Source organism: Chiloscyllium plagiosum, chromosome 20 (genome assembly GCF_004010195.1).
Source record: "Chiloscyllium plagiosum isolate BGI_BamShark_2017 chromosome 20, ASM401019v2, whole genome shotgun sequence".
Lineage (NCBI taxonomy): Eukaryota > Metazoa > Chordata > Chondrichthyes > Orectolobiformes > Hemiscylliidae > Chiloscyllium > Chiloscyllium plagiosum.
Genome location: NC_057729.1, coordinates 19,708,436 through 19,732,978, shown reverse-complemented (window position 1 = coordinate 19,732,978; position 24,543 = coordinate 19,708,436). Strand labels below are relative to the sequence as shown.

Sequence of the window (24,543 nt, the reverse complement as noted above, 5' to 3'; positions counted from 1 at the left end):
TGCTGTTTTAAGTATTCTATTACAAAAATATTAAATCTTAAAAATTGTACAAAGTTTCTTGACATGGATAAGAAACTACAATTAGACTGAAGTCATGAGATGCTGCAATTGAACAGAAATATAACAGAAGATTTAATAAGAGTTTTGACTGAGTGAACATAGTGGGTTTTTCCCCCCTATCTCCTTTGGTTGGGAAATTGATGACAAGTTGTCATCAACTTAAAAATGTCATTAAGAGTGTGAGGCATAAGAGATTCTTTAAAACAAAAAGGATAAATATTTGAAGTACTGGAAGATATGAGAGTGTGGAAATGGGGAGAATGAAATTTGTTTTTGATTGCCTCATCAATGAGACTAAAGGAAAAAAGGACTTCCTTTTCTGCTGCAAACTTCTGCGGTTCTAAATATATCTTGTAAAATCCCTTGATAATGATCTCTTAAGGAAGCAAGATTAATTGGATAATTTTATGCAAAGGCCTTCTCAACTGAGTTCAATAATGTAAAAAAATCACTGTTGTATTAGCAACACACCATTTATAACCCACAGTTTGATGAGTATTTCTCTGATTTAGTATTGAATCTCCACACTATGCATTAAAATATCCTGTTGCTTACTGTGTCGCTATTGGGGTTTCTTCGACAGTAATGTTAACACACTAGGGCAGATTATATAATTCCAGTGGATAACACAGGAGTCATAGAGGTCTACCACACAGAAAAAGGCCCTTTGGCCCATTGAGTCCGCACTGGTCAAAACCAAGCACTCAACAATTCTAAGAGAAAGTGAGGACTGCAGATGCTGGAGATCTGCAGGGCTCATGCCCGAAACGTCGATTCTCCTGCTCCTTGGATGCTGCCTGACCTGCTGTGCTTTTCCAGCAACACATTTTCAGCACCCCAACAATTCTAACCCCATTTTCCAGCCCTTGGTCCATAGCTTTGTATGCCTTGGCACTGCAAATGCATATCTAAGTATGTTTTAAAATATTGGAATTTTAAAAACCATTGCCAACCTTATGCAGCCCAGTGTGAAGCTTTATCTCATCAGGCATTGTTTTCATGTGTATCATGGGTGAGATTCCTAGTAACTTAGAGCAAATTTGATTAAATTTAATTTCTAAAGACAACACCTGAACATTTGAATAGTATCAATCACGACAGACTAAATGATTTGGAGTTCTTTTTCATAGAAAGAAAAAAGGCAGAGGATTGATCTGAAAGAGGCTAAGATTGGCTTGACCAGGCAGTCTGTCTGCCTGTTTACGTTAACGTGTAATGATGCAGGTTTAACAAATGACCTCAGAGTAAGGTATTGCCTTGGGAACATGGTAGCATTCAGTTTAAAAGTGAACAACTTGGGTCAGGAACAATCATGCTGAACCTATCTAAGAATAATCACACAGGAATGAGGACAGAGTTGACTGGAGTGGGCTGAGGAAGGAGTTTAGCAGAAAAGACAGAACAATGGCAGATATTCAAAATAGTTTATAACTCACAGCAACAATATATCCCAATGAGGAAGAAGGGTATAAACCATTCATGGTTCAACAGGGAAGTTAAGGATAATATGAAATTGAAAGAAAACTAAAACTGTGTGGTAAACAGCAGTAAATTGGAGGATTGGGAAAGTTTTGAAAACCAACAAAAATTATGCAAAAATAAAGAAAATAAAAATTAATCTGAGAGCAAATAAACCAATAACATAAAAACTGACAGTAAGAGCTTTATTTTAATATCAAGGATGAAAGAGGCAACCATAAACATAGGCTTCTTAGATAAGAAGACTGAGGAAATAACAATTTGGAGGCAGTAAATGGAGAAAGACTTTAATAAATACTTTACATCAATCTTCTTGATAGAGCACACCAATGGCTTTCCAAAAATACTAAATAATCAAAAGGATAAAGGTGGCCTGGGGAGTGGTGGAAGGAAATATATACACACAATGGGTATCACTTGAGAAAATGCACCAGGGAAACTCATGAGACTAAAGGCTGATAAATCCCTTAGAATTTTAAAGTAAGAGGTAGTGAATGTACTGGTCGCAAACTGTCAAAAATCTTTAGATTCTGGAAAAGTCAATCTGCCAATCTAACACTCTTATTTACAGGGGAGGGATACAAAAATAGGTAACAATCGGTCAGTTACCTTAATATTTGTCATTGGAAAACATTAAATGATGTAATAGCAGAGCATTCAGAAAAACTTGATATAATCAAGCACAGTTGGCATGGTTTCATGAAGGGAAAATCATGCCTGATAAATTTACATGTTCTTTGAAGAGGTAACAAGCATGGAGACAAGGGGAAGCAGGAGATTTGATACATTTGGATCTTGAAAAGGCATTGGATAAGGTGCTGCCCATAAGGATACTTAATAAGAACAGTTTCTTAGAATGAATAGAGGATAGGTTAACTAACAGAAGACAGAGGATTGGGATAGAGGGACCATTTTCAGGATGACAATTGCTACTCAATATATACTGATCATTTAGATGAGGGAACTTTTCCAATCATTGCAGATGACACAAAGTTCTGTCAGAGAACGAACTGTGAGGAAGATGCGGAGATGCTTCAGTGTGATTTAGACAAGTTGAATGAGTGGGCAAATACATAGCAGGTGAAGTATAATGCAGATAAGTGTAATATTATCCACTTTGGGAGCAAAAACATGAAAGTAGATTATCTGAATGACAATAGATTGGAAAAAGGGGAGATGCAACAAGACTTGGATGTGCTTGTACACCTATTGCTGAAAATAAGCATGCAGATGCAACAGAAGGTGAAGACGACAATGCTATGCTGACTTTCATAGCGAAAGGATTCAAGTACATGGGCACAGATATCTTACTGAAATTATATAGGGCTTTGGAGAGACCACATTGGGGTGTGCAATTTTGGTCTTATCTGAGGAACAACTATCTGGCTATGAAGGGAGTGTGACAAAGGTTTACCAGACCAATTCCTGGGATGTCAAACAAACATATGAAGAGAGAGACTAGATTGATTAGGATTTTATTAATTGGACTTTAGAAGAATGAGGATAGGTTCTCAGAAACCTGTGAAATTCTAACAGGACTAGACAGGGTAAATACAGCAAGGATATTCCTGATGACCAGACAGTCTAGAACTAGGGATCACAGCCTAAGGATAGAAGACTGAGATGAGGAAGAATTTCCTCACCCAGAAATTGAGGAGTCTGTGGAATTAACTGCCACAGAAAGTAGTTGAGGCCTAAATACTGAATTTTTTCAAGGAAAAGTTAGATATAGTTAAGGGATCAAAGGGTAGAAGAAGAAAGTGAGAACAGGATATTGAGTTGGATGATCAGATTGAATGGCAGTGCAAGCTCGAATGGCTGAATGGCCTACTCCTTTGCCTGTTTTCTATGTTTCGATAGAACTAGTGGACTGCCACAGGAATCACTGTTGGAGCCACAATTATTTATGGTATATGTTAAAAGCTTGCATGACAGACGTTAAACTATTATTGTTAAGTCTATGGACAAAAAAGAAAGAGGTGGGAAAGCAGGTAGTGAGGATGACAAGATGATGGCTACAAAGGGATATAGACAGGTTACGTGTCTGGGGAAAAACACTTGGCAGATGAAATATAGTGTGGAAAGTGTGGAGTTAAATACTTTTTTTAGATTAGATTACTTACAATGTGGAAACAGGCCCTTCAGCCTAAAAAGTCCACACCGGCCTGCTGAAGCACAACCCACCCAGACCCATTCCCCCTTCACCTAACACTACAGGCAATTTTGTATGGCCAATTCACCTAACCTGCACGTTTTTGGACTGTGGGAGGAAACCGGGGCAAACCCACGCAGAGAATGTGCAAACTCCACACAGACAGGTGCCTAAGGAGGGAATTGAACCCAGGACTCTGGCGCTGTGAGGCAGCAGTGCTAACCACTGTGTCACCGTGCTGCCCTTTTGGAACTTCCAGTTATACTCTACACTATCCAACTTTTGTGTCAAGTGCAAATTTCCCAATTGTGCCCCACACATTCAAGTCCAAATCAATGTATAAAAGCAACAGCCGAGGTCCCAACACTGAGCCCTGCGTCTGCAAATTTCCCAATTGTGCCCCACACGTTCAAGTAGAATAGCCAAGTATTATTTAAAACAGGGAAAGACTGCAAAAGCAGCAGCACTGAGGTATTTGGTGTTCCTAGTGTATAAATCACAAAACGCTAGTGTTTAGTGAGTAATTGGGAAGCAAGTGTAATTTTGATCCTTATTTCAAAGAGAATGGAGTATAAAAACAATAAAAGACTAGTTAGATCATGGCTGAAATAGTGCAAATAGTTTTGGGTCTGTTATCTAAGGGAAAGATACATTGACATTGGAGGCAATCCAGAGAACTTTCACTAAGCTGGTCCAGGCCATAGAAGGATTTCCTTATGAGGAAAGACTGAGTAGGTTGGGCTTGTACTCATTGGAATATAGAAGAATGGGAGGAGGCCTTACTTAAAGATACAGGATTCTTTTGGGATTTGACGAAGTAGATGTGTAGAGGTTGTTTCCCTTTGAGGCACAGCCTAGGGCCAGAGGACATAATCTCAGAGAAAGGAGGCTTTCCATTTAAGCTCGAGGAGGAATTTCTTCTCTCAAGAGAGTAATGAATCTGTGGAATTCTTTATCTCACAAGGCAGTTGAGTCTGGGTTGTTCGGTATATTCAAGACAGATTTTGAATCATTAAAGGAATCAAGGGTTATAGAGATACAATATGAAAGTAGGAATTGAGGATTATCAGATTAGCCATGATTTCATTGAATCGCGGGGGAAACTAATTGTGTCGAATGAGCTCGATGATCCGGCATGATAATAATGAATGGTGGAGTAGGCTTGCAGGGTCAAATGGTGATTCCTTTCTTATCCTTTGTGTTTCTATGTAATTCTACTCCAAATTGCATGGTTTTAAGGGAGAGAGTGGAACTAGCAGGTGTAAGTACAAGATACAACCTAATAAAAAGTCTAGAGAAGCATTTTTACCCAGAATGTAAAAATCTATCACAAAAAAAGGTAGTTGCTATTAATGGCATTGATGTATTTAAGGGGAAACTGAATTAACAGATAATGGTGGAATGAATAGAAATTTCATACAAATGATAGGTTTAGATGGAAAAGATTCGAAGGTGGCTTGTGTGGAGGATAAATAACAACACAAACCAACTGAGCCAAATGACCTGTTTTTGACACTATGTAAATGCTCCATCCAGGCAGAAGTTGAATCCAAAGTGCTACATTTCCAACTCTTGTAACTTCTGCCTAAAATGGCAAATGCACATTCAATGTTAACATAAATAACAATGAAGCAAATTCACAAGAAACCTAGTCACAGCATCAACTTAAAAGCTGACATTGTGTCAAGGCACACAAGACTTGCAAGCACACAAGTCTCCAACATAATTTTTATTTTTAAGCAGTTCAGCAAAAGGAAACATCCGAATGAAGAGTTAAATGTATGGCCTATTCTGAAGACACTCATCAGGAATTGCAGAATTCCTTAAAATTTGCCAAATAGTTCAACAAAAGAAATCCCATGGTCAAGTAAAATTATCTATAATTTAAACTATTTAGCAAAAGTTTGCCAACAAAATCACATGATTTTTTTGAAAATTGACTGTTTAGTGCTCAGGAGTGAAATATCTTTCAAAGCTCAGATTCTGGTTTAAAGCTTGATCTTGTATAAATTGTTTATTTTACAGGTACTCATTGTAGGTTGCTTGCCTACTGAGAATGTAAATTCCATGCAAATCTTTTGAAGCACTGGAGTTTTGTTTCATGTCAGCCTTTGGATTATTTCCATGATTTCCTGACCAATTAGATTGCAGTTCACGTGAAGCAGTTTATGTTTGGGAAGGCAAATAGTTTGAAATCTAGGACTAAACCTTCTAAAAAAAAAGGTCTGCTGCTTCCTCAGATATTTCAGACAATCCTCATCAACATCATGTTAATGTAGAATGATGGTAGGTGGTTACATTTTACTTTCGACAGTCACTGGTATGATGTGTTGTGAGTTATTACAAATATACAGTTATGATTTTGATTTGGTAACGATTTTTAGGTTGCTTAGAGTGACATTCAATGCTGAAACAACTCTTCAGCTTGTTCACGCTAAATCTTCCCAGCATTCAAAACTATGCAAATTTGTCTCACTAGTCCCTTCTAGGTTAGATTTGAAGAAAATATGCCTAGAAATCACACTTAAGTATTTGGCCTATTGCTACATTCTCAAAAAACCGTATTCATAAGTATGAATTATAAATATCAGATTGCTACTCAAATTTCTTTCCCTGCAAAAAGAAAATGCACCATGTTTCACAAATGAAAGTTGTTTCTCGTAACTGCTTTTCAACTCAAAACAATGTAGTTTAGTTTTCTCTTGGTTCAGAAGACAGACTTGAAAATAAGTTCTCATTTTCTTGTGAAAAAATGTTCATTTGTGGTTTAGGTTTAATCATGATCTGTAACCTTCTCTGATCTCTTTGCTGTTCTTGCTTTAACTCCACATATGAGCGAGAGAAAGTGTGAAAAATGGAAGTTACAGGGAAGGCCATGAGAAGGATGCCACTTAAAATGCTGCTTAATGCTACCACTTGGCCTGGAATGCTTCGAGGCACCATATCTCCATAGCCCACTGTCGTCATGGTGATAACAGCCCACCAGTAACATGCCGGTATGCTTGTGAACTCATGCGAGCTAGACATTTCATTTTCAATAAGATAAAGCAAAGGGGCAAAGAGTGCGATGGCCACACACAAGAATAAAAGGAGGAGACCAAATTCACGGGTACACCTGCGTGCTGTTAGCCCCAGTGTCTGTAGTCCCAGGGAGTGCCTGGCAAGCCGCATGACATACAAAATCCTCAAGGCACGGAGGACTCGCAAAACAAGGCCCACCTTGTCAAGGTAACTGCTTCCTCCTCCAGGTTTTCCATTTTCCACTGATGTGGTGTCCACCAGAAGGGTAATGTAATAGGGTAAGATGGCTATAATGTCAATGATATTGAGTGGAGTCCTCAGGAAAACAAATTTGCTGCGAGCCTGAATGAATCGTAACACAAACTCCAGCGAAAACCAGCCTACACAGACAGTTTCCACAATGAAAATATTGTAGCACTTCTGTGAGCATACTCCCTGCAGGTAAAAGAACAAGTAAAGATCAATAAATAAATGACTGTTTTCAATAGTTCTTTTTACATTTCAAGGTCTTGTCACACTTTACACTATTTTTACCACATTCTTCGGGAATTATGGGTTTTTCTTAATTGGATAAATATATTTTTCATCCCACCATTAGTTGTGGTTTCTAGTGGTCATTTTCTAATGTTTCGTTCTTTTGCTTTTTGAAGAAGCTTATTCGTTATGGGGTATGTTACTATAGTCATTTTTCATGTGTTAACGGTAACAGAATATATAGTTGTAGTTAGGAGAAACCATCATAGCTAAGCCAAATTCTGTCATGGCTTAAAACCTAAGACTGCTATACTTGCCAAATTATTTAAACTTTCATCCCATTCTGATGGATCATAGCATCATGTCATAGCAAAATATAACAACTGTACTGTAAAGCAAACATGATAAATCAAAATTGTGCAAAACTCCTTAGCATTGGTGAAACTAGTCTAAAAGTTCTTGTGAACATTAAGAGCAGTGTTTATGAAAAGAGGTAAAAATCCCAACCATATTCTCTCTCTCTTTGGTACATTTCCTTTTTGATAATATAGTTCATGATAGTAGTTCTATAATGTTAAGATCTACATCTTCTGAATACTTAAACAAGTACTTGATTAGTAACCAAGTCATTTTCTTGTGTCTTTGATGTCTCTTTGGTCTATTTGTAATGCTCTTTTACTCTAACAGTGCCATTTAAATGAAAATAAATATATAGAATTTTCTAATATTATGTCGAACATGAGGACTAGGTGCAGGAGTAGGTGATTCAGCCCTTTGTAGAGGGACCAGATGGCTTCAGTTGCAAAAATGCACAACGCAGATGGCCTCCTTCTTCAAGGACCGCAATTTCCCCCCCAACGTGGTCGACGATGCCCTCCACCGCATCTCTTCCACTTCCCGCTCCTCCGCCCTTGAGCCCCGCCCCTCCAACCGCCACCAGGACAGAACCCCACTGGTCCTCACCTACCACCCCACCAATCTCCATGTACAGCGCACCATCCGCCGTCACTTCCGCCACCTCCAAACAGACCCCAGCACCAACGATATATTTCCCTCCCCTCCCCTATCAGCTGTCCGTAGAGACCACTCCCTCCGCGACCCCCTTGTCAGATCCACACCCCCCACCGACCCAACCACCACTCCCGGCACCTTCCCTTGCAACCGCAGGAGGTGCAACACTTGCGCCCACACCTCCCCCCTCACTTCTCTCCAAGGCCCCAAAGGAAACTTCCATATCCGCCACAGATTCACCTGCACCTCCACCCACATCATCTACTGCATCCGCTGCAGCCGGTGTGCCCTCCTCTATATTGGGGAGACAGGCCGCCTACTTGCGGAGCGATTCAGAGAGCACCTCTGGGCCACCCGGACGAACCAACCCAACCAACCTGTAGCACAGCATCTCAACTCCCCCTCCCACTCCACCGAGGATATGCAGGTCATTGGACTCATCCACCGCCAAACCACAACAACCCGACGGTCGGAGGAGGAGCATCTTATCTTCCGACTGGGAACCCTCCAACCGCAGGGGATGAACTTGGACGTCACCAGTTTCTTCATCCCCCCTCCCCCCACCTTGTCTCAGCCGGATCCCTCCAGCCCGGCACCGCCTTCCTGACCTGCAGTCTTCTTCTTGACCTCTCCGCCTCCATCCTACTCCGACCTATCACCCTCACCTTGACCTCTTTCCACCTATCACATTTCCGACGCCCTTCCCCCATGTCCCTCCTCCCTACCTTTTATCTTAGCCTGCTGGACAAACTTTCCTCATTCCTGAAGAAGGGCTTATGCCCGAAACGTCGATTCTCCTGTTCCCTGGATGCTGCCTGACCTGCTGCGCTTTTCCAGCAACACATTTTCAGCTCGATTCAGCCCTTTGGGCCTGCTCGGCCATTCAATACGATCATGGCTGATCCCACCTCAGCCTCAATTCCACTTTTCTACCGACTCCCCAGTCCACTACTAATTAAAAATCCGCCTCTCTCCTCTTTCTATTTACCCCATGTCCCAGTTGAGGTACCGAATTCCAAAGCTTCACCCCTATGAGGAGAAAAAAAAGATAAGCAATAAAACAAACGAATATGAGAGTCAGGAAACATAACCTGAAGTTTGTTAAATAGTTGAATAGATATATTTTAGAAAAGGTCTTTTAAAAGTGGAAGGATTTATTCTTGATATCGTATATTAATGAGCCTTTAAGAAGGAATCTATATCACCTTTTATGTGTACTTTTTATTCATTTTTCCTCATGTTCCTCTTAATGTTGGAATTTCACATTCAATGTGTTCTTTTGTTGTGCTTAGCTTTCACTTTATATTTTGCCTGATAAGCAATAAAATATTTATTTATTAATTTTAAAATTCTCAACACTGTATACACACATTGCTACCTGATGTTTCATGTACTTTAGGCCTTATTTGAATATCTGATCTTGATGCTTTGAGAAAACACAGTACAATAAAGCCCCTTTCTTCTCACACAAACATTTTTTCTATCCTAATCCAGTCCTTAATAAATCAAAATTTCCTTCATTTATAACCATAAATCTCTAAATGGGGTAGAGAATTCACTCTCAACTTCTCCTCCAATGTAAAATTCTATTTGGCTGAGTGCTCCATTTAAGTCCTTATGGCTTTTGCAATACATAGTGTTTTTTTCAACCAAATTTTGAATATTATTGACAGTTGTAAAAATTAAAGAGATTGACAGATTCTGAAACACGTTTCACAATCTATCAAAGTATTTCTGTCAGATTAACGAACATTAAAAAACGTAGTTTATTTGAAATGAAATGCCAAAAACATATTTTTTGGATATGCTGAAGCTTATGGTCACAGAGTTTAAGTGAAAACCTTTGAGCAGCATTTAAGTACCTTGGTCTGTCAAGATCAACACATTCCAGCAAAATGTCAATGTATGGTAGTGAAACTGTACAGAAATTCAAAAATTGTACTTTTAGGTTTCTTATGGGGCAAACTTCCATCTTTGCTACTCAGGTGGTGTTACTATTATTTTTCATCTATCTGCTGAAAGTTTGAGACAGATTGAGGGTTGTGATTAAAACAGCCATCCTATGAACATGATATCTATGGACAAGATATATATTGCTGGCCTTAACTTGTTGCGAGCTATCATTGTAAAAGCTATGTTATTGATTAAAGCAGGAGTCAAGTTTTACTAATGTTACAGAAAAATTATTCAATCACTACCATGGCAAAGAATTGTGAAAATGGGAAAAAAACATAAGAATTTATTAGAGGAGTCAAAACCCAGCACTGCTTCTAACTGACAGGAAAGCTTGAGATGTCATGAAGTCAAGCACTGGAATGAATAGAAACTATAACATGTAATGACTGATCAATAGGTAGAAAAATGTTACATTCTGTTATTAAAAAACCTATAACAAAAATGTAAAATGATCCCTCATGTGAATATATAAAAATTCTAGTTAACCTCTTGTGGTATTTCATATGGGAAGTTAAAACTATGGGAATATTTCAAAGCAGGCAGGATTAGAGGGTTGGAAGACAGCTCTAAGCCCACTCTCATCTCTAACTCAATCACCTCAGAATTTAATCACATGGCTGTCCACAACTCACCTAATTTATTCTGAGATCCAAGAAGGAATTCCATTCCAGCTTACCACAACTCCTTTGAATCATATCTATTTTGCAGTACTAAGGAGTGCAAGTCCATCAACGTGCAAAAAGGCTTAATCTTAAGAACTTCTACCAATCTCAAATACTGAGCTTCACACCGTCCACATTTAAGTCTCACCTGCTCCAGGAGGTATGTCATAATATGTTCGACCAAGTCAATTAAATACAAAAATCAGTTATTGTGTTTCACATAGTACTGAGTTTATGCCTCATCTAGAGTGGCTTTTTCCAAGGTCAAAGAGTCCCTTCGTCTAGGGCTGAGGTCTGAGTTCAAGTCCCATCAGCCATGCAGATATGTCATAACATGTCTGAGCACGTTGGTTTAAAAACTACAAACACTGATATCAACGCTAAATTGATAATCAGCAAGTAGATAATGTGACATTACTGACTGGCCTTTTGATCTTCTTATTTAAATAATTAACCTTTCTGCTAATTATTTGCTATTGAATTCTAATTAATAAACAATTATTAGTTTATGGGATGGTCTAGTTTCCTTTTTAATGTGTTACTTAATTATGCAGCAAATTCTGCGGATCCTTAAAGGAGCATCTTTTGAAAATGCTATTCGAATCCAAACAGGTAGGTACAAGTCAGTTCAGCAAGTCACAGTTAACTACCAATAATTCTTAGGTATAGATGGGAAAGAGAAATCCGTACAAGTCAATATGTGCGAGAAAAAAGCCACTGTATATGAGAGTTGTACGAGCAATTACATGGCTCAGGGTTCTATACACATGTGAAATAAAACAAATGAGGTGGGAGCTAAAATTGAGTGGAAAGGATAAAATGGAGAGGACCATGCATTGAGTCATATAGCTCAGAAGTAGATCCTTTGGTCCAACTTATCTCTGCTGACCAGACATCCTTAACTGACCTAGTTCCGTTTGCCAGCATTTGGTCCATATGCCTCAAAATCCTTCCTATTCATATTACCCATCGAGATGCATTTTAAATGCTGTAATTGTACCCATCTCCACCATTTCTTATGGCAGCTTGATCCATACACATACCACACTCTGCGTGAAAAAGTTACCCCTCGCATCCTTTTTAAATCTTTTCCCTGCACCTTAAACCCATGTTCTCTAGTTTTGGACTCGCACATCTTTGGAAAAAGACTTTGGCTATTCATCCTATCCATGTTCCCTCATGATTTTATATACCTCTTTGAGGTCACCTCTGAGTCTCTGACACTCCAGGGAGAAAAGCTGCAGCTTCAAACCTTCCAATCCCGGCAACATCATTGTAAATCTTTTCTGCACCCTCTAACATTCTTCCTATAGAAGGGAGACCAGAATTGTAAAGGTGGCCTCACCACTGTCCTCCACAGCTGCAACATGACACCTCAACGCCTATACTCTATGTTTTGACCTCTTCATGTGCCAATTTGATGACGAGTAACAGATATAGATGAGTAACCCCACCACCCATCCATTATATAATCTACAATAATGAGCTGAAGGATTAGAGCAAAGAAACCAGTATGCCATAATTGGGGGAGCTTTTATCTCTCATCTAATTCCATTCCCGACTAGGGCTGGAGATCAAAATCCTGCTTCCAAGAGTCTATATATAAGGTATGGGGGGTGGCCAGGGGAGGGGATGGGTGTCAGTGGAGGAATGTACTTTGTGGATGTCTTGCTATTCCTTTTTTTTTTAAAAAAAAGACTGTTTAGCATGAATGTTCTGCTTTGGTGAAGCTCACACTCTGGAACACCAAAAGCTTCTTCAGCAAACTGGTATCTGAGATTCAACCCAGAGCAGGATCAACCTTTCTGTTGACTTTCAATTTGTTAAACCTTGTGCATGCTATAAAATTGCTGATTTTTTTATTTTAAAAACCTCAATACTCAATCCTATCAGATAAATATTTGAATCAGAACCATGGCTGGAAGCTAAATATTCTGGGCAATAGGCCTGTTAAAAAGATCAGGAAATTTTGGCAAAGATCGACAGTAGCATTGACAAAAAACACAATTATCACAGTAGAATTGAGGGATTTCAGGAAGAGTGAACAGGTAAATGAAACCCTAGGAGTTAAACAACATAAAGGATTCAAGATATTAGTAGGAGTTGTCTGCAAATCAGACAAACAAAAAAAGTTAAAGTATTTAACTTTTCAACATCCCAGGCAAAATACAAGCACCAGTGCCTTAATAAGGTAGCTCTCCTTAATTGCAAGATGTTCAGAGTAGTTTGTGTTTTTAAATATTCTCTTAGAATGAGGGCAACCTGATGAAAGCAAACTTATTCTTGTGCACCACTTCTCTGCCATATTTCTGAGGTTTTCCATTAAGACTCACCCAGAAATGACAGCCAGACCACTAAGACCCCTCGGAATCCTAGTAGCACACAAACCCACCAACACTCTCAAACAAAAACTAACAAACTTAAAAGACCCAGTACAACCCATGGACAAAACTAATGTCATCTACATAGTTCCATGCAAGGACTGCCACAAGCACTACGTAGGATAAACAGGAAGAAAATTAGCCACCAGGATACACAAACACCAGCTAGCCACAAAAAGGCACGACCCTCTCTCCCTCGTAGCCCTACACACGGATGAAAAAAACCACTATTTCAATGGGACAACACATCTATCCCGGGACAGGCTAGGCAAAAACATGCCAGAGAATTCCTAGAGGCCTGGCACTCCAATCACAACGCCATAAACAAACGCAAAGATCTAGATGCCATCTATCAACCCCTCAGAAAACAAACAGGAAATGACATCAGCACAAACCCCAGGAACCCCATCCAAGAGAAAGATATAAATAGAAAGCAGGAGACAACAGCTTCGCTTCACTTGGAGGTCGCCACTGATGATGTTACCTAGCCAGGTAATGAAACGTCTGGATATCAAACCTACAGCTCAGCGAGCAAACCTACACCCTAAACTCACCCAGATCCTCGTAACAATGTGCAATCCTCTTGAATCGAGTGGCGAAGGATAAGATATGCCAAAAAAGTACAGGAACAGGAGAAGCATAAATTTTCTTCTAGGCTCTACTGGAACAGTGTGTGGCCACAGATATCTCTTGATCCCCTAACGGTCTTCATCTACAACAGATCAAGTCTCCGTCATTATGCCATCTTCAGTCCCAATGTACTGTCTGCCTGCTGATTCAGCCTCTGGGTTGATTAATATTATGTTGGCATCAGTGGAAAGTTGCCAAAGCATCTGTACTATGAGATAAAGCTTTGCACCAATATCTGAAGCTTGAAATACATGCCCATGAATTCAAAATGTTTTGTACGAAAAAACAGTACAAACTGAGTCGAACATTTCAAAGTGCTGAATTTCAAGCACAAACTAATTTATGTTATGATAATGGGCCCAACACTATCTACAACACCTAAAAATTTCAGTATAACAACTCTATTTTAAAAATTGCTAATGAAAAAGTACGTAACATCTTAGGATCCATGCCAGTGGAACAATAACGTAGCTCAGTGGGGTTAGGTTTCAGCCATTCATTAACTTTTATGCAATTCAAGGGTTTCAGTCCATGTTATCGAACAACTGCTATTAGTTAAATCTGTAGTTGTTTGTTTATCCTGAGTTATGCACATGATTATCAGTGCAATCATTAAAACAGCTTTTATTTTGTCTTTAACATATGACTTAATGATGGAGGACAGAAATGGAACCCCTGCCAATATTAAGCTGATAACGATCTCTGTTTGCATCATTAATGTTGAACTTCCAACTTTGGCAGAGACAGGATCAGTCATCTGTTGTACATCTTCTCCAAGTTTCCTTTTCATTGATCTCAATGGTACAAAAAATCCAATGGATTGGCTAGTGCTGCTTTAGGCACTCATTGAAAATGAAAAGTACCCTCACTGGTGTTGAGATTCTTCTGCTGTGGACTTTGTACAGCCATCTGGCACATGAATGTTCTACCCAGTAATCACAGTGGGAGGTAGGTCTGGTCCATCTCCCAGCTGCTTACTGAAAGTCAAAGTTAACTTGTGGCCTAACCAGGAGTCATAAAGCTGAAGCCTGGCCCCCAAAAGAGTAAGTCTTTTAAAAAAAAATGAAAGGACTGTTCCTCCTGGCTTTACACAAAACCCAATGGTCATTTTTGGTCACTGCCTATTCCCCAGTCACAGTCTCCTACTTTTGCCTCCTCACTGCCCCATCTGGCACCTGCCACACAGAAGAAAGACCATGTCAAGCAGAATCACAGTAGATTGATGCCATTGGTCTGCCCAGGTTATGGATTCAGGCCCTACTCTAGATGTTCTGGGGAATGTAAGAGATGAGAGCTCCTGTGTCTAAATAATCTGAGGGGTTTCCCTTGCATCTGTTGAAAATGGTACCCACATCACTACCACCTCCCCCGCCCCTCCACGCCGCCCCCTCCCCTGCCACCCCAAGCCCACATGCTTCCAAGGCAAATGAATTTGGTTAAATTTGCATTGAATGGATACGAAGTTTTCGAATTGCATATGTAATGGACATGTGCTTGTTTGACTTATGGACTGTCAGTCAATTACTTTAATTATACTAAAACCAATATAAATAAACACTATGACTACAAGAGAAGTTTGGAGGCTGGGAATTCTGTGATGAGCAACTCACTTCCTGTCTCCCAAAAGCCTGTCCACCATCTACAAGGCACAAGTCAGGAGCGCGATGGAATAGTCTCCAGTTGCTTAGATGAGTGCGGCTCTGACAGCACACAAAGAAGCTCGTCACTATCTGGGACAAAGCACCTTCTTTATCAGCTCTCCACCCCCTATCTTAAAAATTCATTCTCTGTGTCTTAGACCAGTGCTTCCTCTCAGTTGCTGGGAGGTTGTGCATGCTGATCAGTGGCTGATGCATTGACTTCTGCTGTTGAAAGGCCCTGCTGTGCATGGATCCTGGAGATGCATGCAGCTGAAACAATGGGAACATTGCCTCTGGCACACAATGGCAACAACGTGCATCATCTGTAACATGCACTGCAGCAATTTATCAAACATCCTATGACAGTAGCTCCCAAATCCATAGACCCTAGCACCTAAATGGACAAGGGAAACAGATACAAGTATCCACATTCTTTCACTATCACTGGGTTCAAAACCAGGAACACCCTTCTTAACAGAACTGGCTGCAAATAACTGCAGGGGTTTAAGGAAGCAGCTCACACCCTTTTTTTAACATTGAACCTATTTTCCTAATCAACCTGTTTAGGGATGTATTCACACACCTCTGGCAGTATGAGCGCCCCCTCACCTCAGGTTATTCAGTTCAATTTATGATGAGTAACACACAAGTTAATCTAAGCAGTGGTGCCCACATCCGTGAAGAAATATGGAAGTCATAATTGTGACAGTGCTCTTCTGGGTATTTAGGTTAATTGTGTATGTTATGACTTTGTCAGCTTGTGGCTATAGGTAGCAGTTATGATAGTGAGTTTGTGCTAATTTCTATGAAGGAAAATGAGACTCGAAATGGTTCTCTTCAAGAAGTTGGCTTTAATTTGGAGAATTAAATGTTGATGTCTCACAAGTCCAATCTACACCCCCATTCTGAAAACAGGGCTGACTCTTATGCCTAATTTATTTTATCCAAAACACAGAAGATTGCAATATAGGGTACAATTTGCAATGACATTACCAATTGACTAAGTGAGTGGATGAAGCTCAACAGAGGAAAATGAGAGTCCATTTACTTAACATCAGGGAAAACAAACCAAATCACTTTTCAATCGTGAAAAATCAAGGCATTTGGGAGGGCATATAGAAAAGCACTACAAGTGAGTGTACAACTTTAAGTGTAATGGAAAGTTGCCATTTAATGAAAGGAAAGAAAGACAGAAGTTGGGAAGCTACGCTGTATTTGTACAGAGCAGGGGACACATCATAAATTGCCCAGAGTGATGCTTAAAGAGTTGTTATGAGGATAGGTTCTATAAAATTGATTTGTAGTCAACTAAGGTAGGAGGTATGGGGCTGATTGAATCAAAATATATAAAATCATTACGGTTTCACTAGAATAAATACCAAGAAACTTTTCCCTCTGGTGGAGGTACCCAAAACAAAGGGGACTAACTTTAAAATTAGATCCTGCTCATTTTGGAATGGAAATGGCAACACACCTTTTCACACAAAGGATTGTGAGAATCTGGAGGTCTCTTTCCCAGCTTCCAAGATCTGTGGCTGCTGGGTTCTTCAAAGTTTTCATGACCATATATATATCAGAATTGGCTTGAGGGGCTGAATGTTTTACTATGTTTAAAATATGCCCTATTTAATAAAGAAAGAGTTAACTCATTAATGTAAAAGCAAAGGATTGCATATGTTGACATGCATATGCAATAAGCTTTTCTGTGTTTTCATAAAAAGTTCCCAAGTCTTCAATCTCAATCTTGTTAGCTGAATCCAAGAAGTCAGTTATTAAAAAAAAGTCAATGTGGTGACAAAATAAACTGAGGTCCATGACACTACAAAAACCTGAGTTACTTCAGACTATTTTTCTCAACCGACAGTGACATTTCACAGAATCTCATTCACCTCTTGATTTGTCTGAAGCTGGACTGCAGTTACAGATCTGCCATTTCCAACAGGCCTGCTCATGTGTATGCTTTACTAACGACATCATTCGAGCAGCTTAGCTTGTAGGATACCCAAGGCAAGGTGCTTCCTTGACTAATTCAATTGATACTTAAAATCAAACATCAAATATTTGGAGAAATTTTGGAATGTAAAATGACTAGCATCTTTAAATTTTAAAAGTTATTTTCGAATTGGATCTTAAGGAAAATTGTCTTCAGAAAATAGAAAAGAAACACTTTTACAAAATTATTTCCTACTGAATTATGAACAAAGGTATTAAATTTTAATCATGGCATGAGAAATTTAATAAGTTTACAATCTTAATTGGATTATTGTACATTTCAATGCAAATTTCTAAATTTGAAGCACTTTGGATTCTGAGGTATAGTTATGGCCTTAATGAAAAGGTAGTACAGAACATTCAGTGACTGAAAGGGTACGTATGAGCATGAGAGATCTGGGTAATACTTTATTCCAAATGATCAAATGATGGCATTTATGCCTGATACTGGTATTTAATCTTGTCAAGTTTCCAAACCCTTGTCTTTGCTATCCCTCATATTGTTGCCAATTTAGTAATGAATAGGCACACTCATTCTCTGTAGAGCATGCGCACCTTGATGATTTAAACCTTCCAAAACTATGAAACTAGTGGAAATATATCCTCAAACAATGAATCCCTCCACATCAATACACAGTGGCAGCAGTGTGTACTACCGACAAGATGTACTGCAGAAATTGACAAAGACTCCTTAGACTGTACCTTCAAAATGCTTGACCACCACCATCCAAAAAGACAAGAAGAGAGGAAGAAGAAAGACCAACTCTCAAAACCACTTACCATCCTGACTTGGGAATAGATCACCATTTCTTCATTGGAGCTGGGTCAAAATCCTGAATTTTTCTCTCCCCAACAGTATTGTGGATTTACCTGCACCAAATTAACTATAGCAGTTCAAGAAGACGGATCACAACTACCTTCTCAAGGGCAACTCAGGATAGGCAATGATATTGGTCCAACAAAGTCCATTTCCCTCGGATAAAGAAAGAACGACAGACTGGCCTTGTCTGTCAGAGATACTGCTCATACGATTATATGAATGAAGGAACATGTTTATCATCCTATAACATACTTCAGTGCTTTTTCTTTTCCACATATGCACATGTGTTGAGACTGGAGAGGTCAGAGTTGTTCTCCTTAAAGAATAAGGAAGTCTTGCATTTAAAAAGCTCCTCTCACAGCCTCAGCATATCTGAAAACACTTTACAGTCAGTCAATGTATTCCTTTTGAATTCACAGCTGAAAAATAGGAAGGGATGTAGACAATTTTCTCACATCAGGCTTCCAAAACAATGTAATAATGACTTGCAGTAATGACTTATAAATTATATGATTCAGGGATAACTATTGCATGAGACATAGGATGTAACTCCTCTAAACTTCTTTAAAATAAGTGCCATGGAATCTTTTATGTCTATATGAAAGCAAAATGGACCTTACAGCAGAGAAAGTTAAAGAGAAGGATTGATAAAGAGTAGTCAAAAGCATCGATGGATTTAATGGGGTAAATAAAGAGTAATTGATAAGTGGTAGAAGGATTCATAACCAGAGGACATGGAGTTCAGGCATTTGGCAAAAGAAACAAAAGCAACGTGACAAAGAATATTTTTACACGGCAAGTTCTCGTGATCTAGAATGTAACACCAGGGAGGTCGTGGAAGCACATTCAAAAGAAAATTGGATAAATACTTGAAACAGTAAAATAGATTGGGGATATTGGAGTGAGATTAATTGAGTAGCTCTACAAATAACTAGCATAAGCATGGGGTGCTGAATGGCTTATTTTTGTGCTGTAGGATTCTAAGGTTCTATAACATCAATTAATAAATGAATGCAGAATCTTTATGCAATGGAACATGATTTATATCTAAACATTTGACTTCAGCTGAATATAGTAATAAATAATAAATTTAATCAAATATTTAAGTGAGTTAAGATTTTATTTGTAAATTCCTAAATGGTGGGATTGCATAATTCTGTGAAGTGTTGAGACCAAATCATAAATTATATTTAGAAGGTAATATTTGAAAATGTACTATTTAACTATAAATTTACAATATTATGAATCATTGCAATTAAAGTGTAGAAACAAACTTACTTTATCCTCTTCAGCCCTGAGGTCAGGCATGGTACTGATGGATAGATTAACTACAGTAATAGTCACAAAAATAACAGAAAGGCAGGCAAAGATTTTTCCTGGGAGCCCCGACTGAGGATTTTCCACCATATCCCTAAGTTTTGTCATGAAGTGATTACATCCCGATGGTTGAACAAAATCGCCCATCCTTTCACCATCTGCCAGATCTTCCTCAATAGCATTCATTTCTGCAAATTCTTCAAGTTTCTGCAGATATCGGCGACGACAACACCACTCTAGATTATCACCTTCAATGCCCCAGTACAACAATTCCTCTTGGAAAGAAAGGGCACACATTTCTCTCAAAAGTCTCAATTTCCCAGCCCTAAGGAAAGTCAAAATTGTCCTAAATGTGCCTGGGTTCCGATCAAAGAAAAACTCATTGCACGTCACATCGTAATCATCACAGATTTTCATTATTTCATCAAAATTGTGGCAAAATCGCAGCTGCCCCAGTCGTGTTAAAGGAAAGTCATCCAGTGTGGTCCATGGTAATAAGTATTTTATTCCCCCAACATTTATTATAACATGGTGCTTGCGGTCTTCTGGGAATGCACTGTTATACAAGTAGTCTTGAGAGTGTATGAGGTGAGCTCTATTGTAAAACACACCTTTCAGAGTCTGTGTTTCATTGTAGATTGTTTGATTAAAGGAGTTGTCAGAGGCACAGCTGAGGGCGCTGTAATCATAATCTGAACTGTCTCCTGCCAGCAGCGTCATCCTGAATACAGCTCCTCACATCACTCGAGCCCAGTGCATTTGGAAAGTGCAGCAAACTAGAAGAAATTAGATAGACACTGACAATGCCAGGTAATCACTCGTGAATATTTATATTTAGCATGTGAGGCCACTATAGATCATGCATGGCTAGTTACCCTTGTGTCTTAAAGAGTCATACGATACATTGTAATCAATTGTATGTGAAAACCCACGAGAAATGGTCGTCAGCAGTGGAGAATCTAAATCGTTTTCCAAAGGTCTCTGTCCACAAAACCAAGTTCCTTTCAAACTTATGCAGTTTTGGAAACATTCAATTGTTAATCCAATCTGAATTACCATGCCAGATAAATCATGAGATACAAATCATTCCACACAGATCCTTATGAAATTAAAACATTTTTATTCCAAGTGTTATGCAAGTAAAAATCTTATATCCATTTAGGGCATTCTTTTTCCATTGATTTGTAAAACTATTAACGTAAAAGGAAGTTACTGTTCTATATTTCTCAGGGCCCATTCAATGAATATTCATTTATGTTTAATAAAATACTTAAAGCAGAATTTTCTGGAATGTTCCATTAAGAGGCTTCAGCAGTTTTAGTTATAATAATTCACATGAGGTCCAAAAGATTAATGAATTTTTTTCAGGATATCTGGCGTCAATTGCAATAAATTTGTCTAAATGAAGTCAACACCAATGAATTATTTTGTAATCTGTATGGATGCTTTCCAAAAGACTCAATGCAATTTTGAAAGAAGCACTATACAAAAATAAAATCCAAGTTTTGTTTAATTTAAAACTTTTTTTTGAAGATGTTACACAGTACCCACTGAAGCCGTTTACAACTTGTAGCTCAAAGTAATTTAACAGAAAATTTCTTACACTAAGAACTGGATGCAACATTCAGCTGGTGTGGACATTCAGTTTGAAACAACTTCTGAAAGATTAATAAATCACAGAGCGTTTTTTACGGTTCAACTAAAAATCTCGAACTTGGTCTCTTTATGTAAATTTCTAATTCTAAAAGGAATACAAGCGACAGCTTGCAGCTCTCTGTAGGGCCTCTAGTTAAACAAACATTGTCACATGCAACAAAGCCAAAAAGCAGCAGTGTACCTTTAAGCTTTTCAAACGCATCATTTTGTCAATTACTGACTTAAGTCAAACTGAATTCACGACGATAACAATTGAAAAGAAAAATAAATAAAATCAAATCCAGCGAGATCCTCGTTTGTTGACTCAATTAAATTTCAAATCAAACCAGTTTATTTTTAACGCGATGGTTTTACTTCCAGAGATTTGTTTTAATTGTCAAAGCACTAATACACATTTATTTTATCTCCCCACCTGTTGTACCTACACATTGTTGAGCGAGATGTCTGCTTTTTAAACACTGCGCTCAGTAATAAACACAATTCATTATATTCTGTCACCACAAGCTGGTACGCAGTAACATGCGAAACGAGCATCGCCACCATAATCCAAAACTAACTGTGATGGTGCTGCTTCCGCGATTGGGGATAAAAACAAGATCGAACATCCTCAAGAAACAGGTTAATACGAACTACAGTAAAGACAAGCGGCAGGACAGTTGTTCAGTTAACTTCACGATGTGAAGTATGTCACTTACTAGAAACTGAACGAAATGATAGTTGATCAACAGAATGACAAGTCTGTACAAGATTAAAGAATCCATGTTAGATATTAGGAAGCTTTATTTAACTGGAATTAATTGGTTGTACGTAACGGTTAACACTGAACGTGTAGGTGCTTAGCCCACTCGCCTCCTCATGTTAAGCAGCTTTAAAGTTTGAAACAGGTTCCCTGTTTCCTTCTTAAACCGGGAATAGTTTATTTCGAATACCACCCCCGTCATCCAGAGAAAAAGTAAAAACAATTGTAACATGTAATTCATATTGAACACTTACGCCTTACCAGGAAAATAATTTCACGCGCCGAAAGTTCCTTGGGTTTCTGCTAGGTAAAGTTACTTTACACAGCGGTTTTCTTACTTAAAAAACTCGCAGCTAGTACACTTTGCGCCCAGCGCCTGCCCATATAAAGTATTGAGAGTGGAAATGGTATGTAAAGTGGAAGAGGATCAGAGCCAACAGGCTGCAGGCAAATCGTCTCTAGCAAGACTTCGCTGACGCCACCACCAGGAGGACGTGCTCGCTCTTTCAGAAGGTTTGTGTAAAATCCATGGCAACCGGTACTTTCAGAATGAAGGATTCCCCCCAAATGGAAATTATCAAGCTGAGGGGGAAACAATAGTTCACACTGCATTATTAAAAGGGGCAGCTCTTCCCTGCATTTTCTGAGACACACGTTAATGCCAATACAAGGTAAACGCTCTGTCTGTTAATACACATCAATTGGGTTGTTTGGTTCTCAAAAGATGTAAAACGTGAGCGCTATGATTAATGAATATGATTTATGTCAGATTCGGCACGGAGTTGTGTTGCAAAACATGACCGCTACGGTTTATTATTTTCAGTTAAACCCATGACATTTCGCAGGAGTGTGACCCTGGATGAGCAACATCTCATTCAAGTACATACTTTTTATTTTGAAAATAAACTGTTTTTATGCTTAAGTAAAATATAGGATTGTTAGTAGTTTGATGGAGAATGGAAAACAGAGAATTACAAAGGAGCATCAAATAAAGGGACATAATAATAAATAGATCACAGATTTACCCTAGTTATTTTGAAATGCGATATTCAATTTTCTTCGCTCTGTGTATTAATATATTTAGTTTTAAATATGTTTATTCATTTTAGTTCAGTTCCACTTACAGTTATCATGCTTTTGACACTTTTTGATACCTTGATTCATTCGACCTAAAATCATCCTAAATGATGTTTACAGCAGATTGATTTACAAGTAAACATGAATTTATTGCATCAAATTGCTGTTTATTTACCGAAGACTTGAACTAAGTGCGTCAAATGTCGTTTATATATCGTTCTCCTTAAGGTGCTGCTGTACTTTTAGTCACTTGTAATTTGCAGAGCATGGATGTAGCTCTGGATCAGCCAACAGCTAACACCCCTCAATGAGTTGACAGCCTGGGATAGAAAATCTGTTATTTGCCTTTTGCATTTGCTTATTTGACCTAATCTTATGGAGAAAAACTGGAAAGTGTTAACAACCCATAGTTAGCAGCTTGGAATATGCTAGAACATACAGCAAAATAAAATTTACAGTTGTGAGCTGTAATAACATTCATTTTAATTAACTTTAGGAAATCTTCAGCAATTTGTTATTTCCCATATAAGTTGATGTCAGAATTATTATTTAACAATGATTTGGAATGGTCATTCATTGAAAGCTCTTAGCTATTAATAAAATAATATATAATTATATCATTAAAAGTCTTTAGCAAAATAGAAAATACTGGAAGCACATCGTTCCTCGTTTAAAATTGAACCCGGGTCTCTGGCGCTGTGAGGCAGCAGTGCTAACCACTGTGCCACCGTGCCGCCGTAAATATCTCTAAAGTCAAATGGTCAATATTTTAGCAGGATATCCTGTATTTTCTTTCCATTTCAGTTTCTACCATTTTTAGGTTTTCTTTTCATTTCCACTGAGGGCCATGTCAGCTTTACTCAGTTGGTGGCACTTTTTTTTCTCTGGGTTAGAAGCCTTTAGCCTTATGTTACACTCCAAAACTTGAGTGCATAATCTTTGCTAGCACCTAGTCAAGTTACAAGAGACTGCATTGTCAGAGAAGTCATTGTCAGCAGATGTTTAACTCAGACCCATCTGCCTTTTCATGTGGTCCTAACGGCTCTAGAGTACCATTTGAAATAAAGTGGAAAATATTCTTTGTATCATAGATAAGTTTTCTTCCACAGTAAAAATCATCAAAAGAGAGACTATTTAATCAATATATATAACACCATTATTCAATTTTGTGGGAACTTGAGATATGCAAATTTGTGGGTTACTTACAATAGGAAGTTGCATTTATGTAGCACCTTTAACACAATAGAAAATTCATTGAAGTACTGTCAAACAAAATTTGATACCAAACCACATAAGAAGGTACTGGAGCAGGTGAAATATTTTTATCAAAGAGGTAAGTATTAAGGAGCATCTTAAAGAAGGACAGAAAGAGGTCGAGGAAGGCAAATATGGAACTTAATAAGTAGGCAACTTATCACATGAGTGACAATGGAATGATGAAAATGAAAGCTACAACGGAGGCTAGAACTGGAGGAA

The 24,543-nt window shown here is 38.5% G+C and overlaps 1 protein-coding gene across 5 annotated transcripts; it reads right to left on the bottom strand.

Moving 5' to 3' along the window:
- Positions 1-4,709: 4,709 nt before the first annotated feature.
- On the bottom strand, positions 4,710-22,630 carry kcng1 (potassium voltage-gated channel, subfamily G, member 1). Of its 5 annotated transcripts, none has more exons than XM_043710251.1 (3): positions 22,252-22,630; positions 19,557-20,392; positions 4,710-7,147 (listed from the first exon to the last, which is right to left on the bottom strand). In XM_043710251.1, exons 2-3 carry the CDS (start codon positions 20,313-20,315, stop codon positions 6,383-6,385), a joined length of 1,524 nt encoding a protein of 507 aa, XP_043566186.1. In that variant the 5' UTR covers positions 20,316-20,392; positions 22,252-22,630; the 3' UTR covers positions 4,710-6,382. The 5 variants fall into 5 exon arrangements, with proteins under 5 accessions (XP_043566186.1, XP_043566184.1, XP_043566187.1 ...); XM_043710249.1 differs by having other exon boundaries at positions 19,557-20,371; XM_043710252.1 differs by lacking the exon at positions 22,252-22,630 and adding an exon at positions 21,947-22,244 and having other exon boundaries at positions 19,557-20,371.
- Positions 22,631-24,543: the final 1,913 nt, after the last annotated feature.

Bases quoted from the DNA above. Each gene is read 5' to 3' on its own strand.
- kcng1 (XM_043710251.1), bottom strand. From the start codon at position 20,315: ATGACGCTGCTGGCAGGAGACAGTTCAGATTATGATTACAGCGCCCTC. The intron at 7,148-19,556 runs GTAAGTTTGTTT...TTTTACCTGCAG, and splicing joins TCAGGGCTGAAGAGGATAAA to GGAGTATGCTCACAGAAGTG.